At 38.8% G+C, this 21,727-nt stretch overlaps 1 protein-coding gene across 3 annotated transcripts in view; it reads right to left on the bottom strand.

The window, feature by feature from the left end:
• Positions 1-469: 469 nt before the first annotated feature.
• Positions 470-21,727, bottom strand: part of PDK3 (pyruvate dehydrogenase kinase 3) — a 79,617-nt gene continuing 58,359 nt past the window's right edge. For 2 of the 3 annotated variants that reach the window (XM_043458675.1, XM_043458677.1), the window contains 6 exons: positions 16,718-16,794; positions 15,313-15,414; positions 11,102-11,212; positions 7,973-8,086; positions 5,117-5,256; positions 470-1,169 (listed from right to left, as the gene is read on the bottom strand). In XM_043458675.1, coding sequence (XP_043314610.1) covers positions 1,139-1,169; positions 5,117-5,256; positions 7,973-8,086; positions 11,102-11,212; positions 15,313-15,414; positions 16,718-16,794 — 575 coding nt within the window. In that variant the 3' untranslated portion in view covers positions 470-1,138. The remainder of the gene's footprint in view (positions 1,170-5,116; positions 5,257-7,972; positions 8,087-11,101; positions 11,213-15,312; positions 15,415-16,717; positions 16,795-21,727) is intronic. The other variant, XM_043458676.1, reaches the window with a different exon arrangement.

The following is a 21,727-nucleotide window of genomic DNA, read 5'->3' as shown; positions in this document are numbered from 1 at the left end:
GTGGGAGAAACATTTATATGGATGTTAAAAGAGGGCAGAAGTCAAAGTAGATGATAAATATATGAAAAATATTAGTGAAGAGAAACACACCCTGCAAAGCTGTTTAAGTTGTGGATTTTAAATCCAGACTCTCAGATAGCTTGTGTTTCTAAGGGTAAACATGACACAATTCTAAAGCGGGCTAAATGTCATGAGAATATAAACGATGACGACCTGGGGCATGTTCCAAATAAACTAGAAAGAACTTTTCCCTTCGATGGACTATTTTACACCTAGTAGAGTGCATCACACAGGGACTTAGAAAACTGCAAAGGAATATGATGTGACAAAAGGACCGTATTCAGTGGTAAAATTGTGACATGAGCATAAAAACTCCACTTCCCACTCTTTACAAACTTGATAATGACTTGAAGTTAGTTTTTCACTTAAGATCTTTGAAACCAGGCAGCTAAGTGAAAAATTCCAAGACAACTTTTGGAACACTTTAATTAACAGAATGGAAGTATACAAATGAATTTCAAAATGAAATCAATGCACCCAAGAGGGAGATCTAACATGAGAGTACCTACAGCTCACAATGATCTGGTCAGATGGAAGAAGGCCAGAATCCAAAGCAGAGAGTGAAGAGGGATGCATAATAGAGAGGAAGGGCTCTGGGACCGAAATATCAAGACATGCTCATCTGATGTCTTCAAATTCCAGACTCCCCAAGGCCTTAGTTGGTGGTTTGGGACAAATATGGTATTTGGTCACAAAGAGCAGCAGTAGAGATCGGCTGTATCTGGAATGGGGAGGGAGGTGGGACATCTGGGGAGACTGTAGACAGTCTATGATACAGAAGACGGAGGTATGAGGGCACAGGCACTAATAAGGCTCTGCGTCCCCTTACGACAGGCGCCAACCAAACCACAGCAATGTACTCTGAAAAATGACTCAAGTTACTACTTTAGTGGAAGATATGAAGTAGCTACAGGAAACTTCCGTGGAAAAAGTCCAGCTTATATGGAGAAAAATACACATTCAAGCACTGGATTATCTATAGCGCCACATTCAGAGTTGGTGGAGGAACGGAGTTCTTTCCGGGTGACTTGCAGAAGGCCATCTTTTCTTCATGGAGAGGACTGAAGCATTCAGTTCTTTACAAAGTTCTGTTAGTCTTCATCTTGTCCCTACAAAGAAAATAATGGGGACAGCCCCAGTGAGTTTATGAGGACAACCTTCTCTATTGTAACTGAGATGTACTCAAAGCATTTAGTTACAGTGACAATTCAAAAACCCGTGTCTTATCTCAGAATTATTCTCTATAGTTACTACAGAAAAAGAATTGGCACTTAATGACATATATACACTAAAGCAGTTCTTTCCTCTCAGTGAAAAACCTGCTTAGAAATGAGGAACCACTGCAGATGGGCCTGGGGTTCCTTTGGAGGATGGTGAATATGGTCTAAAATCAGACAGTGGTGAGGAACATACCACCCTGGGAATTTACTAAAAAACACTGAGTTGTATGCTTTCAAAGAAGACTTTTATGGTATGTGAATTAAATCTCAATAAAGTTATCTGCTTAGAAAATAAATTTTCTTAGCATTTCTTGTTCACCTAATGAATTTACTATAACTACTAAATACTTCCCCAAGGTTGCCACAAATTATCCTATTTCTGTTAAGTGAACAATTTTCAGCGTCAGGGTAGCCATTTTAGAATCTTAAAAACTGCTTTCTGCTAACATTTGTTTGCCTAATAAGATATCAGAAATGAAGACTCTGGGACTTCCTTGGTGGTCCAATGGTTAAGACTATGTGCTCTCAATGCAGGGGGTGTGGGTTTGATCCCTAGTCAGGGAACTAAGATGTTGCATGCTGCCCAGCATGATCAATAAATAAATAAATAAAATTTCCCCTAAATAATAATGTATCATCCTTTATAAAAAAGAAATTAAGACTCATACTAGATTACAGTATACAACCTGCTAAACTATTTAAATGGGCTTTAAAACAATATTCAACTAAAGCCATCTTTTTACAATCCAAATGGACCTTAATGTTCATAAAGACCGTTTCCTGTGCTACCCAAATAATTCCCCCTACCAGAGCCATTGCTGGAATTAACTGTTCATACTGATGCCCAATATACTACTTGACTTACACGAACTGAAAATGGAATCAAGGGAATTTGAGCCAGGTGTTTCAAGCTGATTTAGCTTAACCTTGGCCAGGTATGGTGTGTATATGTGTGTACACACACCTGTGTGCATGCTCACACTCACGTGCACAAAACAAACTCCTCTAAATTTCATCATTTGAGGTGAGTGACCAGTGCAGCAACACTGCACAGAGGCCCATCACAATACTTCCAGAGGAAAAAAAGTAGCAATATAAATAACCGTTTACATCCTTCATCGGAAAAGACCAATGCTACTGTAATGGTACAAAGTCACAAAGCTATATAAACTCTATTTGCCTACAAATACCTGTCTGTTGCACTGTGTTAGGAATCAAGGTTTTCAGGGTAAGAGGAAATATATACAATTAAAATAGATTAGGGAGGAATATTACAATGTCAAAAGAGAATCAAAAATCAACATGAACTTATATATCTTAAATCATGTTTTATAGGTCTGTCCAGAAAAGAAGACTAGAAAAGATGTCATGTATACCTCCAGCTCCCAGATTAGGGTCTCTAATACCCACTAAAAGTAAACAGGAGTCTTAATATGAGATGAACTTAGGACATCCTCTTGGGCCAGAAAGCAAGGAAACTTTCAAAGACCAACAGGATTTCACCAATGGAACATAAAGGATCTGGCTTGAAATAGCTTCCAATGGCCAAAGGTGTGCCAATTTTAGCATCAAAAAGATGGCCACTACATGCAGTGACAGGGTGAACCTCACAGAGAAGAGGGCCAGACACAAAAAGAGCATGCACTGTACGTTCCATTTATTTTAAATTCAAGAAGAGAAGAGAGTCAGATATAGTGATAGGTGATAGAGTTGGAGTAATGGTTACATGGTGGGGAGGGAAAAAGGAGAAGAGTGTGACTAGAAAGTGGCCTTTTCAGGTCCTGGAGATACAGATGTAAAATTCATCACGTTACAAACTTTATATCTGTACACTTTTTATATATATGTTAAATATTGACCAAAATACACCAACAAAGCAATAAAAATCTACAACATCCATAATACTACTTTAAAAAAAGGAAGCCTGAAACTCACCATTTAAGGTGGTTTCTAACTCAACATCGTACTGGAAAATTTGCAATTTAAAAGCAAGATTTAAATGCCTATCCTGCCTTGCCAGGAGGAACTATACTTCAGAAGGTACCTAAATGACCTTAGATGATGAGAAAAAACTTGATAGGAGAATGTCAGCTAATTGTCAAAGGAATGACACTAACAAAAAAAACTCTTCATTTTATAAACATTAACAAAATTACTAATCCAGGCCAAGTTTTTCAACTGGTCTTAATAACCCCTAAGTGATGGTTGTATGGTGCCAAAGTAACACTATGCAGATCACTTTCTGATTGAGAAGGGAAAATTAACCACATCGTGGAGGGACCAGACAGTCACCATCTGAATTATGGGCAGTCTTAACATTACTAACACTGGATCAACCGAACTGCATGGGTCTCAGAGTGCAATTCTGCATCCATATTTATGAAATATTCTAGCAAAAAAAATGCTCCAATGAGCCTTCAGATGAACTTCCAGTTTACAGGCGAGCCAGGGTTTCAAAGAAAAAAAATCAAACAAATCAAGGTGGGACATTTTTGCAGGACAACTGGTATGGTCTTTCAATAACAAAAAATTGTTCTACGTTCAAATCTAGAGACCTACTCAGATGTGTTATGTGGTACTGGAATCAATCTGTCTTTGGGACAAATCAGGGGAACTTTCATGATGAAAATATAATGACACGGAAAGATGGAGATGGTTAAAAGAAATAAAACTAGGCTGCACAACAGTATGAAGAGTATGATCTCATTGGGGAAAAAATATACATATACATATATACATACAAATAGTAAAATACCTAGAAGGACAGAGATAAAGCTCTAAGAATGGTAATCTCTGGGTTATGAGAATACAAGAGTTTCTCTTTTTTTGCTTATTTGTATTTTTTAACAGTGTACATATACTGCTTTTTGATTACTAAAACATTACTTTAAATTAAACAAATAAGCAGAACCCTTACTGTTGCTAGTAGAGTTGGAGTTTAAAGGTCGTCAGAAGAAAGAAAACTGGAAACCAAAGACTGGATTATTTATTGTCGTTATTACCACAAAGTATTAAAACTTGTTATTCTGTGATTGATCATTTTCTTCATTTTTTTTTTATTGTGGTAAACTATATGTAAAGTTTACCCTCTGGTTAAGATGGAAAAAAATGTTTTATTAAGTGTACAGCTCAGCAGCATTCAGTACACTTACAGTGTTGTACCACCATCCATCTCCAGAACTTTTGCATCTTTCTCCAATGAAACTGTCCTCATTAAACACTAAATTTGCTTTTCCCTTACTCCCCAACCATGGCAACCACCATTCTACTTTCTTCAGGTGCCTTACATAAGTTGAAGCATACAGTATCTGTCCTTCGGGGTCTGGATTATTTCACTTACCATAATGACTTCAAGGTTTATCTATACTGTAGCATGTCACAACTTTATTCCTTTTAAGGGCTGAATAATAATAAATGGTTATATGGATAAACCCACTGTTTACCTTGATTGATAATTTTTTTTATTTTTCTGGTTTCAATACATCTACAGACTTTCTCTAAACATTCTTCTGTCAATTCTATGGATGATGACAAACTGAATTACTTTTTAAATAAGATTCGTGGCAGGATACAGACCCTGCTTACTGCTTTTAACACCTACACAGGGCAAGGACTCCCAGAACATCAGGTCCTCTACTGAAATGGCTACTCTGGTGACCCAGTTCTTGCTATCCTTCCTGTCTGGGGTGAAAAAATACTCCCATCTTTCTTTAAGGATCACTTTGCTTTTCCAGTGGCAAAACCACAAAGATGTGGCTGAAAATATCAGTCGGCTGGCTGGTAGACTCTGAGGAAAAATCAGATATTTTGTAATAGAAAGGAAAGTAATCAATTACTGTTTTGCCTTGTATTTGGAAGCATCCCGGGGCTCACTGCTGGGATTGCTCCAATCGTCAGCTTCAGCTGTGCTCTTGTAATGGCGCCATGCGGACTTGTTAAAAACAGGAAGTCTCTCAAATGATTCACTTGAAAGGGCCTAAGAAGAGAAACAAAAATGTATACCAGAGGTCTACAGTGTCATCTTGCTCATGTGAAATACTAACTCAAATTTTACTATATAAAGCATCAGACACCTTAATGTGGAGGTATACTAAAGTTACATTTTAGCATTTTACTTAGACTGGACAGGTTGAAATTAAAGCTTTTTTTAAAGGAATAAAAACATTCACTCATGAAAAACCAGTAAACATGATGAGAACAAAAATCAGCTTCGTTCAGTTAATACTGATAAAGATATCCAATCGTCTTAGACCAAACACTATTGTCCACTGGGTAAATGCTCTCCCAGAGGGCCCTGAAGAAACAAAGTTTCACAGTAGATTTATAAATATAAGCTCATAAAGTGATATCAAATAGCATATCATTTCTATATATTGGCATATAAGATAAACACCCCAAATAAAGGGTTATTTTATGATATAACATATAAAACACTACACAGCTGTTAAAAGGATGAGCCATGGAGAAGGAAATGGCAACCCACTCCAGTATTCTTGCCTGGAGAATCCCATGGACAGAGGAGGCTGGTGGGATACAGACCATGGGGTTGCAAAGAGTCTGACATGACTAAGCAAATAAGACTTTCACTTCTGTACTGTATTATATTACATTAAAAATATAATCTCTGTGGTCATCATTTATATTACCCAAAGATAAATTTCTACTTTCCTTTTATAAAAAGGGACAAATTCTGTCTACATTACTTAATAGAAAAAAAATGCATGCAAAAAAAAAAAAGGATGAGCCAGTTCTATGTGAACTGATATGGCAGTATCTCCAAGATATATTGGAAAGTAAAAAAAAGCAAAGTGCTAAAATAATCACTGGTGTGAAAAAAATTCGATTATCTCTCCATATGTTTATCAATACAGAATCAACTTCTAAGAGGATTCACATGAAGCTGGTACCCATGGTCACCCCAGAAAAGAGAACCCAGTGGCTCTGGGCCAGTAATGGGAGACAGTTTTCCCTTTCACAGCTTTAAAATTTCATACAATGTGCCCCTATTACATAATCAAAAAGTACTCCAAATATTCTAGAGTTTCAGTTCAGTTCAGTCGCTCAGTCGTGTCTGACTCTTTGTGACCCCATGGACTGCAGCACGCCAAGCTTTCATGTCCATCACCAACTCCCAGAGCTTGCTCAAACTCATGTCCATTGAGTCAGTGATGCCATCTAACCATCTCATCCTCTGTTGTCCCCTTCTCCTCCTGCCCTCAATCTTTCCCAGCAACAGGGTCTTTTCAAATGAGTCAGTTCTTCGCATCAGGTGGTCAAAGTATGGGAGTTTCAGCTTCAGCATCAGTCCTTCCACTGAATATTCAAGGACTGATTTCCTTTAGGCTGGACTGGTTGGATCTCCTTGCAGTCCAAGGGACTCTCAAGAGTCTTCTCCAACACCACAGTTCAAAAGCATAAATTCTTTGGCGCTCAGCTTTCTTTACAGTCCAACTCTCACATCCATACATGACCACTGGAAAAACCATAGCCTTGACTAGATGGACCTTTGTTGGCAAAGTAACGTCTCTGCTTTTTAATATGTTGTCTAGGTTGGTCATAACTTTCCTTCCAAGGAGTATGTCTTTTAATTTCATGGCTGCAATCAACATCTGCAGTGATTTTGGAGCCCCCCAAAATAAAGTCTGCCACTGTTTCCATTGTTTCCCCATCTATTTGTCATGAAGTGATGGGACCGGATGCCATGATCTTAGTTTTCTGAATGTTGAGCTTTAAGCCAACTTTTTCACTCTCCTCTTTCACTTTCATCAAGAGGCTCTTTAGTTCTTCTTCGCCTTCTGCCATAAGGGTGGTGTCATCTGCATATCTGAGGTTATTGATATTTCTCCCAGCAATCTTGATTCCAGCTTGTGCTTCATCCAGCCCGGCATTTCTCATGATGTACCCTGCATATAAGTTAAATAAGCAGGGTGACAATATACACCCTTGACATACTCCTCTCCTGATTTGGAACCAGTCTGTTGTTCCATGTCCAATTCTAACTGTTGCTTCCTGACCTGCATACAGATTTCTCAAGAGGCAGATCAGGTGGTCTGGTATGCCCATCTCTTTCAGAATTTTCCACAATTTGTTGTGATATTCTAGAGTTTAGAAGTAAATAAAAGCTTGATACCACCACTGAATGAAAAAACTTGTATTACAGAGAACTTTGTTATCTGAACAGACTTTTAGGTAAACATAAGCACTGAAATCTTGCAACGTTAAGCCAGCCAGTTTCTAAAATAAAAGACTTCAGTTTATGAAAATCTGTCTTTTAAATGAGTCCTTTTAATGGATATGCAAATTTTAAAAAAATCACAACTTAGAATTAAGGTTTTTAAAAATCAGTATTTAAATTTTCATACCTCCATATTTCCTATTTTGCTCTGAGCATAAAATTAAGGGTAGGTCATAACTTGGTTTTCATGTAAAAGTGAAGTAAATCCTAGTTGAATATAAGGATTCATGTATATATATATATAAAATCATATATATATGATTATTCATATATTCATATATATAATATGAGATGATGATACAGTGCTAATCTGCTTTAGTTCTTAGACATGTAGGTTGCTTCCATGTCCTGGCTATTATAAACAGTGCTGCAATGAACATTGGGGTGCTTTAGTTATTAGAACTTACAGCTTTAAAAAGTAAAGATGCTTTCCTGTAACAGAAATAAAATGCAGTACCTTTAAATAAATGACAGCATCAGTACCCACGCCTTCCATAGAATAGAGTTTTAGATCTCCTTGAAAATATCTAGCATACAGACGAGAAATTGGCAAGCCATAACCAAATCCAGCCTATTGAGAAAAGAAAATACACTGAGAAAGGCACAAAATGCTAACATGTTGAGACTGAGGACCATCTGAAAGATCAGAATCAATTCTTGATTCATATTTAAAGCAAATACATTGACCTAACCCATACTATGACGTACATAGACTCATCTATGGCAAACAATCTATTTTCATCATCCAAAAATATTTTTCACATGTTTGGAAAAGAATAGAAACACTCCTGTTTTGCTAATGCTTTTTTTTTAAACATCACAAACAATGCTTTTAATTATTTAGCTTCTTATAATAGAAACTGACAAATCCATGTTGTTGTCATTTAGTCACTAAGTCAAGTCTAACTCTCTTGCAGTCCCATGGGACTATAGCCCATCAGGCTCCTCTGTCCATGGGATTTCCCAGGTAAGAATACTGTAGTGAGTGGGTTGCAATTCCTTCTCCCAGGAGACTAATGCTTTTTGAATGTTTTAAAGCAATTATTTAGCATTGTTTAAAAACAAATCCCAAATCAAGTGGAATTTGAACTGGAAACTCAACTAAACCACATCATTCCAGAGTTCTACTAACTGATTTCTTTGCTCTTTATAGTGAACATTCAATTGAGTAGCACAGGAGTTGAAACCTACCAGTACCAAGGCTAACACAATGAAAAGAAAGTGATCTCCTAAGGGCTACTCCCCACAGCCGTGGGAACACTACAGTATTCTGACACGTGGTCGTCCATATACTTTTAGAGACAAGAAAGCAATGCCAGTACTCTCCTGTATCTGTGTCACAGAACCCTGACTGTAACAGGTTGTTGGGGGCGGGGGGAAGTCTCCGATATTGACAAGAATAAGAACAATTGAGACTAATTTCAAAAACTCTGGGTTGGAGAGGAAGGGGTTGTTCCTCAAGCTTTGGCCCCTCTGATTAAGTCCACCGACAGGTTAGTGAAGGAGGCAGTGGGCAAACACACACCAGTGGTTGGGTGGGCTTTAGGTTCAGACAGGTGAAATCCACTTTTTGTGCAACTAGCAGTTTTCTCAACCTAAGACTGTTTTCTCATCCGAAAAATGTAATAAAAAGCTTACCTAAGAGCTGCTGTAAGAATTAAATGATATTTAAGGAGTGTAAAGTCTTGGGACAGTGTCTAAGACACAGCAGAATGAAAGAAATGCAAGCTGCTATGACGGCTACCACACAGCAGTAATTTTACTAAGTTCTGCAGCTTTCAACTGCTTTCTTACAGCTTTCCTAGATTCCCTCCTTGGGGTTAGGGCCTAACTCAAGGGTTGGGTGTGATAGAGTGCACCACCATGGAAGGGCTGCAGGACAGGCAGAACACAGCCAGGAGCAAAGACGAGACAGCCGAAATGGTGACTGAGGTCACCAACAGCAAAGAAATCAGCGGACTCTGGAAGAGGCTGAGGAAACCTGCCTCCTCCAGTCCAGCAAGGCCCGGAGCCGGCTCCCAGGGCTACCAGGGAATAGCTGAGAACACCTGAGCCCGATGCAGTCATAAGTGTGAGGAGATGGGGCAGCCCAGGGTCCCATGGAATGCAAAGGAGGGGCCTCTACCTCAGATTTGGTCAGGTTCTGGAAAGTTTTCCCAGGGTGTCAAAGGATCAATAGGAGTTGGCTGGGATGACATTTCCAAAAAGGAAATGCGTGTGTCACAGCACAGGGCTGTAACACAGTAAGGTATTTGATGATGAAATTACATTTCCTAGTAGTACACACCCACATGCCTGCTTACAGGCTGAGGACAGCTAACTGGGAGACATGCTAGTGGAAACATTTCTTCAAAAGTAGAGCCACATAGCACACTGGAAAGAATGCAGACAGATATGGCCAGTGCTGGCTTGACCATCAAGAGCTCAATGACCTTGGGCAAACAGGTCACCTCATTTCCTCATCTATAATATGTGAGGTTGGATGCACACTTTTTAAAACTCTTATTTCAATTGCTCAGTTTCATGGAAAAAAAAATGATATCACAGCTGTCCTCAAAGATGCTATTTTGAGACCTGGAAGAGATGATCCGTATTCCTTTTAAACAACTGGTGAAGGCTCTAGATTTGCTTGTGGCATTTTGTTTTCCTTTTGACATCTGTTTAAGTAGGTACCAGAAACTAGTCAAGGTGATGGGTTTCGAAACTGATCTCTCAAATATTTTCTTGAATCCTATATAAACGACTTCCTCTCTGTTTTCAATATGCTGTGTTAACAAACTCTGTCTTGAATAAATGATGCTGAGTGTTGGATTTTATTCATACAAATAAAACATAATCTTATGTGCTTATCAGGCAGGTAAGTCTTGAAAATGAAAATGTACACCCTGAACTATTTCACAGAATGATAGCTATGTTGCTGTGTTTAATGACAAAGGGTTCAATTGTTGTTTGTCAATTAGAAACACTCAGCGGGGGAAGAAAGTGTGGCCCTACCAGGATCTAAATGCTGCCATGGTAACAAGAGGCTTTCCTCACTGCCTTAATAGAGCTGAAGATTATTTCCACAGTGAGACAGAAAAGGCTCTGAAAATGCATACACAACCTATATGTTTCCTGCTTATGTTATTTCATGTAAAAAATGTAATGTGTTCATAATTTAACATTTAATTATATAAACAAATTTGGCGGGGGAAGTTCAAAGGCCCTGGCTGATCCAAGCCTCAGAGGTATGCAGCGCCCGACATCCGGTGCTGTTCCCCGTTCACCTGCTATTAAACTTCCACCCCCGCCAAGGGGAGCGCCAGGTGGTAAACGGTGCTCTGGCAGCAGTCTTAACCATGATGCTTTTCTCTCCATTGGGAAGGTAGGCACTCAGCTCTGAGTGTTTTTTACACACAAATTAGAGAAGAAATCTGAGGCCAAGAGTCATAAAGAAAGTAGCAGTAGCATAAAACTCCCCCTCCTTCAAACCAGGTGGAAAACATTCAAATTCAACAAGGCTAATGCAACACCCTTGGGGAAACAGCCCGCCCTGTCCCTTCTCGTGTTAATGGTCCTTCCTCCAGCAACAGCTTGAGAGGCTTACCAACGGGGCGGCTCGGGTAGGCTCCAGGCTAGGTCTCGGAGCAGTTGAATACATGTAGTTAAAAAGGCGATCTATTTTTCGGAGTGGAACCCCACCACCTAGGTCACTTATCTGTAATGTACAAAAACATTAAAAGAAGAAAAAGTCATCATCAATATACTTAGCAGGTGGCAAGGAGTTCATTACATAAAGTACATGCCAGATTACTCTAAACTGTGCAAGGGCTTCAACCCCCAAAGAAATATGGCCCCTTTGTGAATAGTATAAAACAAAGGAGGTGGGCAACTGGGGTTAGCATCCAATAGACTTGGGTTTGAGATCTTGATCAGCTCCCTAAAAATGGGGTTCTAATGAAGTTTAAACAAGGTAATTTAAGCCAAGGATCTAATGTAGTACTTACAAATAAAAACTCCCAAACTCATTCTACAAGGCCACCATCATCCTGATACCAAAACCACAGGCCAATATCAATGATGAACATAGATGCAAAAATTCTCAACAAAATTCTAACAAACAGAACCCAATAACACATTAAAGGGATCATATATCATGATCACATGGGCTTTATCCCAGGGATGCAAGGATTCTTCAACGTTTGTGAATCAATGTGATATACAATATTAATAAACTGAAATATGAAAACCATATGATCATCTCAGTAAATGCAGAGAAACTCTTTGATAAAATTCAATACTCATTTATGATAAAAACTCTCCAGAAAGGAGGCATAGAAAGAATCTATCTCAACATAATTGGCTTCCATGGTAGCTCAGATGGTAAAGAATCTGCCTGTAACGCAGGAGACCTGGGTTCGATCCCTGGGTTGAGAAAATCCCCTGGAGGAGGCCATGGCAACCCACTCCAATGTTCTTGCCTGGAGAATCCCCATGGACAGAGGAGCCTGGCAGGCTACAGTCCATGAGGTCAGAAAGAGTTGGACACGACTGAACGACTAAGCACAGCACAGTACATCTCAACACAATGAAGGCCATATATGACAAACCCACAGCAAACATTTCTCTCAATGGTAAAAAAAAACTGAGAGCATCTCCTTTAAGATCAGGAACAAGACAAGGGTGCCCACTCTTGCCACTATTATTCAACATAGTTTTGGAAGTCCTAACCATGGCAAGCAGAGAAGAAAAAGAAAAGGAATCCAGATCGAAAAAGGAGAAGTAAAACTCTCACTGTTTGCGGATGACATGATACCATACATAGAAAACCCTAAAGATGCCACCAGAAAATTACCAGAGCTGATCAATTAATATAGTAAACTCACAGGATATAAAATTAATACACAGAGATCATTTCTATTCCTATCAGCTAACAATGAAAAATTGGAAAGAGAAATTAAGGAAACAATTCCATTCACCACTACAGCAAAAAGAATAAAATACTTAGGAGTAAACCTAAAGAGAAAAAAGACCTGTATGCAGAAAACCGTAAGACACAGATGAAAGAAATCAAAGACGACACAAACAGACGGAGAGATATACCATGTTCTTGGATTGGAAGAAACAATACTGTGAAAATGACTATACTACCCAAAGCAATCTACAGATTCAATGCAATTCCTATGAAACTCCAATGGTATTTTTCAAAGAACTAGAACAAAAATATTTCACAATTCATATGGAAACACAAAAGACCCTGAATAGCCAAAGCAATCTTGAAGAAAGAAAAATGGCGCTGGAGGAATCAACTTTCCAGACTATACCACAAAGCTAGTCCTCAAAACAGTACAGTACTGGCACAGAAACAGAAATACAAACCAATGGAACAAGACACAAAGTCTAGAGATAAACCCGCATACCTATGGGCACCTTATCTTTGACAAAGGAGACAAGAATACACGATGGAGAAAAGACAAGTCTCTTCAGTAACTGCCACTGGGAAAACTGGACCCCTACATGGAAAAAAATGAAACTAGAACACTTCCTAACATCATACAAAAAATACACTCGAAATGGATTCAAGACTTAAATATATGGCCAGAAGCTGTAAAGCTCTTAGAGGAAAACACAGCAAGATTTGACATAAATCACAGCAAGATCCTCTTTGACCCAGCTCCGAGAATAAAAAGAAACAAATGGGACCTCATGAAACTTAGAACCTTTTGCCCAGCAAAGAAAACAATAAACAAGATTAAAAGACAACCCTCAGAGTGGGAGAAAATAATTTCAAACAAAACAACTGACAAAGGATTAATCTCCAAAATATATAAGCAGCTCGTACAGCTCAATATCTGAAAAACAAAGAACTTAATCAAAAACTGGCAGAAACAGCAAAGGAAAACTACAAACAAGGTGAAAGGACAACCCTCAGAATGGGAGAAAATAGCAGCAAATGAAACAACTGACAAAATTAATTTCCAAAACATACAAGCAGCTCATACAACTCAATACCAGAAAAACAGCCCAATCAAAAAGTGGGGAAAAGACCTAAAAAGACATTTCTCCAAAGAAGACATACAGATGGCTAGCAAACACATGAAAAGATGCTCAACACCACTCATTATTAGAGAAATGCAAATCAAAACTACAATGAGATACCACCTCACACCAGTCAGAATAGCCATCATCAAAAAGTCTACAAACAATAAATGCTAGAGAGGGTGTGGAGAAAAGGGAACCCTCTTGCATTGCTGGTGGGAATATAAACTGATACAGTCACTATGGAAGACAGTATGGAGCTTCCTTAAAAAGCTAGGAATAAAGTGAAAGAGGAGAGTGAAAAAAGTTGGCTTAAAACTCAACATTCAGAAAACCAAGATCATGGTGGCAAATAGATGGGGAAACAATGGAAACAGTGACAGACTTTAATTTTGGGGGCACCAAAATCACTGCAGATGGTGACTGTAGCCATGAAATCAAAAGACACTTGCTCCTCAGAAGAAAAGCTATGACCAACCTAGACGGCGTATTAAAAAGCAGAAACATTACTTTGCCGACAAAGGTCCATCTAGTCAAAGCTATGGTTTTTCCAGTAGTCACGTATGGACGTGAGAGTTGGACTATAAAGAAAGCTGAGTGCTGAATAACTGATGCTTTTGAACTGTGGTGCTGGAGAAGACTCTTGAGAGTCCCTTGGACTGCAAGGAGATCCAACCAGTCCATTCTAAAAGAAATCAGTCCTGAATATTTATTGGAAGGACTGATGCTGAAGCTGAAACCCCAATACTTTGGCCACCTGATGCGAAAACCTAGAGCCTATTATACAGAGTGAAGTAAGTCAGAAAAGAAATATAAATATCACATACTGACACATATATATGGAATCTAAAAAAACGGTACTGATGAATTTATTTTCAGGGCAGCAATGAAGAAACAGACATAGAGAACAGACCTATGGACACGGGGAAGGGAAGGAGGGAGAGGATGAGATGTACGGACAGAGGAACATGAAAACTTACAATACCATGTGTAAAATAGATAGCCAATGGCAATTTGCTGTGTGACTCAGGGAACTCAAACAGGGGCTCTGTGACAATCTAGAAGGGTGGGATGTGAAGGCAGATGGGAGGGAACTTCAGGAGGAAGGGGGACATTGGTGTACCTATGGCTGATTCTTGTTGATGTATGACAGAAAACCACAAAATTCTGTAAAGCAATTATCCTTCAATTAAAAAAAAATGGGCAGAAGACCTAAACAGATAACTCCAAAGAGGACATAACTCCAAAGAGGCCAATAGACACATGAAAAGATGCTCAATATCACTAATTATTAGAGAAATGCAAATCAAAACTACAATGAGATTACCATCTCACACCAGTCAGAATGGCCATCATCAAACAATGAATGTTGGAGATGTGGAGAAAAGCCCTATTGCACTGATGGTGAGAATGTAAATTGATACAGCCAGTATGGAGAACAGTATGAAGACTCCTTAAAAAACTAGGAAATAAAACTACCATATGAACCAGAAATCCCACTGCTGGGCATATACCCTGAGAAAACCGTAAGAGAAAATGACACATGTACCCTAATGTTCATAGCGGCACTATTTGCAATAGCCAGGACACGGAAGCAACCTAGATGTCCATTGACAGATGAATGGATAAAAAAGATGTGGTACATATATACAACAGAATATTACTCAGCCATAAAAAAGACACTCAGTGTCAGTTCTCTTTCCTTCCCCTTGATTCTTCAATGTCTACACACCATGAAACTAACTGATATTCAAATGTATGTACAAATAAAGCAGTTACCTTAATGGATAAGTCTTCTTTACCCAGAGTAACCAGGGTTTTAACAGCTGGGTAGCCCTCTTTTCTATCTTCATATAGTTCAACTGTTGCTCTCATTGAGTTCTGAAATCACAGAGCCTTTTTTTAGTGTGACACCAATTCACAAACTACTACTTTAAAGAAATTAGCAAAAAGTTACCAATACACAACAATTCTTTTGTGGGGCAAATATTAGTTGGATTTCTATGGCACTTTTTTCTTCCTCTAAAGAACTAAACACGTGTTCAGATCAAGGAAAAATTTTCTGATGCTTTGTTGTTTCATCTCATTTCAGTCTCATCCACCTTACTAAATGCTTATTTTTCTTTCCTTCTTTTCTTTTTGTTTTTGCTTTAGACTATTTAAATTATTCAACTTTTAACCAAGAGAGATGTTTTTATTACGTGTAGTGAGGCTGTAAAGGCTCACTGACGCACTTTAAATTCGATTATCAGTCTGCATTTACAGAGCACTCTTCCTCTAAAGAAGGTGGAAAACCTGAGAGGATTTGGCTTCCCACAAAAATAAATCATTTGGCTGGGGAAAAAAAGTCAAAGAAATGTCAAGTGAAAAGAAATTCTGAAAAAGCCACAGCTTTTGAAGAACAAGTTCACAATTGAATGCCCATCTCAACCTTTAAGTGTCACATTAGTTACATTATAATTTGGGGAAGCAAATCAGCATAACTGATTTTTCTGGTGTTCAGTTTAGGGTTTTACACATTGGAAGAAATGGAATTTTACTCAAATGCCTTGTGCTTGTATTATAATACTGCTACTTACATGCCATTAGCTACAGATTAATAAAAGCAACACTTTAGGTTGTAGAGTCTCTTTTTTTTCTATTTTTTTAACGTGTCCGTGGGGGGGTCCTTTTTGGTCCAGCCCTTCCACATCTTTCCCCTCTGCCTCTACCAGAGCTTCTGAATTTTCTAAAATGACTCAATTGCATAAGGGTGTTAACATATCTTTCAGGACTGGAACAATTGCTAATGCATCAACATGGTTAACACTCAGAAACATAAAAGAGGTGTAAACATGTTTTTATTTTGATCTGGCTATCACTCATCAAGCTTTTGCCAGGTTGGAAACTAAAAAGCATCTCTAAGCTCATATCTAAAGAAAAAAGAGTATGGATTTTACATAAAGTCACAATGGTACAATTAAGCTTCAAAATCAATATGTACCAATATTCACGGAAACTATAGTGTACACAGAAATTTTTCATCTCAGTGTACAAATTATAAAACCCACAGGATATCAGAAATAGAATTTTTAAAATGGTTATGCAAAACCTTTTTCTTATGCTAATCTAATGAATCCAATATGTCCTGAATCAAAGTAATTTAAAATGAAGACTTCTTTCCGTATTTTCAAATTCCACTTACCTTGAACAACTCAAAGAGCATGTGAAAGAGGTGTGAGGGCACATAAACTACCTGAATAGGTTTGTTTGGAGCTTTGGCTGAAAATAGAGACAAAACCATCAATGAGTAAGGACCAAGACTAGAAGAAAGTCAAGAATGTTGTTGCATTCTTACTTCTAAGTACATAAAAAAGAACGCTACAAAAAGTTAATGGAGGCTTCCAACTCGAAAGGTGGGATGAAATTCCGCTCCTTGACACTTACCAGCTATATGACCTCAGGCAAATTTTTCTCTTTGGAACTTAAGTTGAGCAAAACTGGAATATCATTACTTATGTCCTAATGCTCTGAGCATTACGTAAGGGCATCCAAACATCCCCTGCATGGTGCATGCTTAGTCACTCAGTCATGTTCGACTCTTGGCAACCCCATGGGGTGTAGCCGGCCAGGTTCTTCTGTCCATGGGATTTCCCAAGCAAGAATACTGGAGTAGGTTGCCATGCCCTCCTCCAGGGGATCTTCCCAACCCAAGGATTGAACCTGTGGTTCTTGTGTCTCCTGCATTGGCAGGCAGACTCTTTATCACTGAGTCGCCATAGAAGCCCTCAAGTATCTCTTGGTATTTCTCAAAATGGGGGCTACCCTCCACCACCACCAGTGACCCCAGTGGTCAGCCAGGGGGATGTGAAACCACAGAGCAAAGGGGGCACATCCTCTTGGAGAAACGGATGAAATAGGAACATTAAGTTCTGTTAAACTATGACAAACAGGGCATGCTACCAGCAGCTAGCAGACCAACCACCAAAGACCTACAGTCCTTTCTCCTTGTGTCAGAGACGTTCTGAGGAAAATCTGTGAAACCCCGAATCCCAGCATAGGCTCGAGAGGAGATACTGGACGATTTAGGCTTTCCTCTTCCCTCGTGACCCGGAATCATTAAGAGATCCACACTGCATAAACTTTCTCAAGTAGAAATGTTATGATTTCAACATAACTACTTCCTCTACTAAAGCAAGTAATTAACAGTAATATAAAGGAGAGTGAGCATTTGTTTGCGTCTGAGCAGTTTACAAAGAGCTTGCAGATACATTACTCAACTGAACCCTCGTGACGAGAGAAGTTGAGAAGTGCTTCCTTTATGTGAAAAGGTGAAAGTTCTCTACTTAATAAGGAGAGGGGAAAAAGAAATCTGTTATAATAGTTTTGCTGTCACACCTCAAATTGCAAAAGTATCACATGGCTGTAGAGTATGGTACATACTTAGTTAAATGTACTCTGTACATTTCTACATTTTGAGAAAGACAGACCACATTCACATAACTTATATTGTAGTATATTGTTATAACTTTTATTATCAGTTATTGTTGTTAATCTCTTTCTGTGCCTAATTTTAAGTTAAAATTTTATTATAGGTGTGGATGTATAGAAAAAAACAAAGTATATAAACAGGGTTTGGTACCATCTGTGGCTTCAGGCATCCACTGAGGGTCTTGGAATGTATCCCCTGTGGAAAAGGTAGGACTACTATACTAATGATTTTTTAAATTTTTAAAAGAAGAAAAGTAAAAGTTGCTGCACCCTTTTCCCATCAGTCTGCACACAGAGGCAGCTTCAATACTACATATGCTTCAGTCTTTCGGTTCATGTTTTTTCCATTCTATTTTGTAACCCTAATGAACTCTTAGGTACTTTGTCTACAGGCTCTTTTTAAAAAGCTGTAATTAGAAAAGATGCAAGAACCCCTATGCTCACAGCAGCACTATTTACAGTAGCCAAGAAATGGAAACCTAAATGTCCATGAACAGATAATGAAGATACAGTACATACATCCAATGGAATGCTATTCAGCCAGAAAAAAGGATGCAACAATGCCATTTGCCACAACATGAATGCAACTAGAGATTTTCATACTAAGTGAAGTCAGAGCAAGACAAATATCATATGATATCACTGATTTGTGGACTCTAAAAAAATGATATCAATGAACTTACTTATAAAACAGAAAGAGACTCACAGACATAGAAAACAAACTTATGATATATGCAATATGGAAAATAAAAAAGCAAACTTATGGTTACCAAAGGGGAAAGTGGGTAAGGAGGGATAGATTAGGAGTTTGGGATTAACATATACACACTACTATATATAAAACAGATAACCAACAAGTAACTACTCTACAGCACAGGGAGGTACACTCAATATTTTATAAGCTATAATGGAAAATAATCTGAAAAAGAATATACACACATATATAACAGAATCAGTTGAAACTCACACAACAGCAACTGTTTCAATAAAAATTAAAAAAAAAAAATAAAGTGGGTTTCCTGTAAAAAGTATATATGTTGGTAACATAACCAGATAAATATTGCTCACTTCAGCGTGGCCACAGGAATGTACCAGAATGACGGCTCCTTCCCTATAAGTCCAATGTGTCATGAGTCATGCATCAATGGAAGGGGAATGTTCTCAGGCTTAAGATGAAATGGATTCACTTTATCCACTTCCAACTGCTCAAAATCATGATACCTTTTTAGGTTGCCAAATGTTTGCACCGTGTATTTCTGATACAGCTTGATGTATTTCCTAGAGTTTTTAACTCCTCCTCCTCTTGGGTAACTGGACAAGAGATGTAACAGACTGCTTTCCAAACATGCTGCACAGCCATCACTTCAACTGTTTTTGACTGAAGTTCTAGAATGTTGTCTGCTATTTCTTATATCTACATTATACACACCATTTGGTAAGTCACATAACCTACCTCAGAAAGCTATTCATGGGAGACACATTTCTCCATCTTTATACCTCTGATTCACTTGATTGGAGGTTTAACTAGGTACACCATTCGGGTTTGAAATCATTTTCTTTTGGCATTTAGAAAGGCAGGGGGGTCTTCTGATCAGGACAATGCAGCTGAGAAGTTCAATGCCAAGTCAGGTTTTCATTCATGCTGCTGGTATTTTGCCCAAAGTCTGATATACCTTGGTTGTAATATTCTTGTTGAAGAATGAGGAACTGGGTTATTCATTTGAGGGAGTTGGTGTTGACTTCCCCTGGCAGCTCGCCACTAAGCGGGAAGGCTGACTTGAAGCTCTGAGTGCCTCGTCAAGACTTCCACTGGCTTTAGGATGAGCAGACACCCAGCCAGCCTCTGACTGGAGGTTCCCCCAAATGTTTGAATGGAGAGGGCTTACTTTGGGAAAAGTTACACGAACAGCCCTAGTTTTTCCCAGGTTGTTCTGGAAGAAACTATTTTCACTGTTTGCCCCAGGGAAAATGCTAGTGGCTGTCAGCAGGAGAGCAGAGCCAGAGTCAAGCTGCTCCTAGTACCCATCCTTACCCCACCTTAGACCGGATCTCCATTTATGCCATCTTCTGATGTCCCACTCCAGTCCCTGGCCCCTCCCAGCTCTGCCCCCAGCACCCCTCCAGGACCATCCGGTGCCATTTCTGCCGCAGCCTCCTCCTCTGTGGCTTCCTCTGCTCTGTCCTGTCAATCAGCCAGTGTGCTTCTACCTGGTTACCCTTTGGCTGGAGGCAGGATCAAGGACCGACCGATGAGTCCCCCTGGGTTCTCGGCTGTTGCTGTTTGTATTCCCTGTGGTCTTTTTAATGAAGCCCCAGGAACACACTGAACGCTTGGTCCCTCTTGTACCAGAAGGCATGATTAGTTATATAAACAGTCTTCCGAGGTCAACCTCTTCACTCCAAATCTCAGGGAAATTAAAATACTTTCGATAGCTTTTTTTCAACCAGCATTCTGTAGGAGCCATCTGAGGGCTTGCTCAATTACTTGTACTTTTCTTCAAGAACATCATAGTTTAGATATCTTTCCTTCTTTTTTAAACCATGTCAAGTCTTTTGGTTCATAGCTCTTCCCTAATCCTGGGCCTAGCCAGGGGCTTGACAGAGTGGACCCTTAATAGATGTCTGCGGGCTTTCTAAAATAAGGCATAAATGGAATGTGAATTTTCATCTAAAGGAGCATTTTTAAAAATCAATGGAAAAAGTGGCCCAGATTTTTCACGCTCAAGACTCAAGAAATAATGAAGTCTCTATTTGTATAGTCACTGCTCCAAACATCATTAGTTGAAAAGACATTTAATATATGCCAACAGAACTCTATGTTGGATATAAAGAATTTAATTTTCAGATAGTTCTTCTATAAGAATGAAAAAAAAAAGACTAAGCAGAAAAAAAATTCATTTAAGAGAAACTTGACCTGTGATTGGTTGAACCCAGGGATGCAGAAGAATTGGATATAGAGGGCTGACTGTACTATGCCAATTCATATAAAAGACTTGAGCATCCATAGATTTTGGAATTCACAGGCAGTTGGGGAGAGGTCCTAGAACCAATCCTCTGCAGACACCAAGGAAGAGGTATATGTTAATATGAATTCAATGCATTTGGGCCTCCAGCATTCCATTTCTATAATGGGCACAATACAAGGATGGAGGGTTGGGGGAATGGACAGTGAGGGATGCACAGGTACACACAGCTATACTTAAAATGGATAACCAACAAGGACTTACTCTTAGCACAGGGAACTTTGCTCAACATTATGTGGCGGCCTGATGAGAGGGGAATTTGGGAGAGAACAGATACATGTATATGTATGGCTGACTCCCTTTGCTGTTCACCTAAAACTATCACAACATTGCTAATCAGCTATATGCCAACATAAAATTTAAAAGTTTTAAAGAAAATAAATAAAATTATTTCTCATATCTCATTGGGTTAATGTAAGGATTAAACGAAATGACAGTGATAAACTAGTTTACCCAGAGCCTGCCACACAGTAAGCCATCAATAAATAAATGTTGGTTATTACCATTACTAAAAAATTAACCTCAACAGTGTCACACAGCTACAGCAAGGGCTTTTTCAATTCTTGTGTAGAAGCACCTAACTAAAAATATCCACATAAGTATCCAATATGAGGAAACGAGACATAGGTCAAAGATCCCAGGATAGATGCATACTTTTTCTGTGAACCCTCTTATAACAAAATACACACAGCATGAATGGA

This window comes from Cervus canadensis, chromosome X (assembly GCF_019320065.1).
Source record: "Cervus canadensis isolate Bull #8, Minnesota chromosome X, ASM1932006v1, whole genome shotgun sequence".
Lineage (NCBI taxonomy): Eukaryota > Metazoa > Chordata > Mammalia > Artiodactyla > Cervidae > Cervus > Cervus canadensis.
This window is presented reverse-complemented; position numbering and strand designations above follow the sequence as displayed.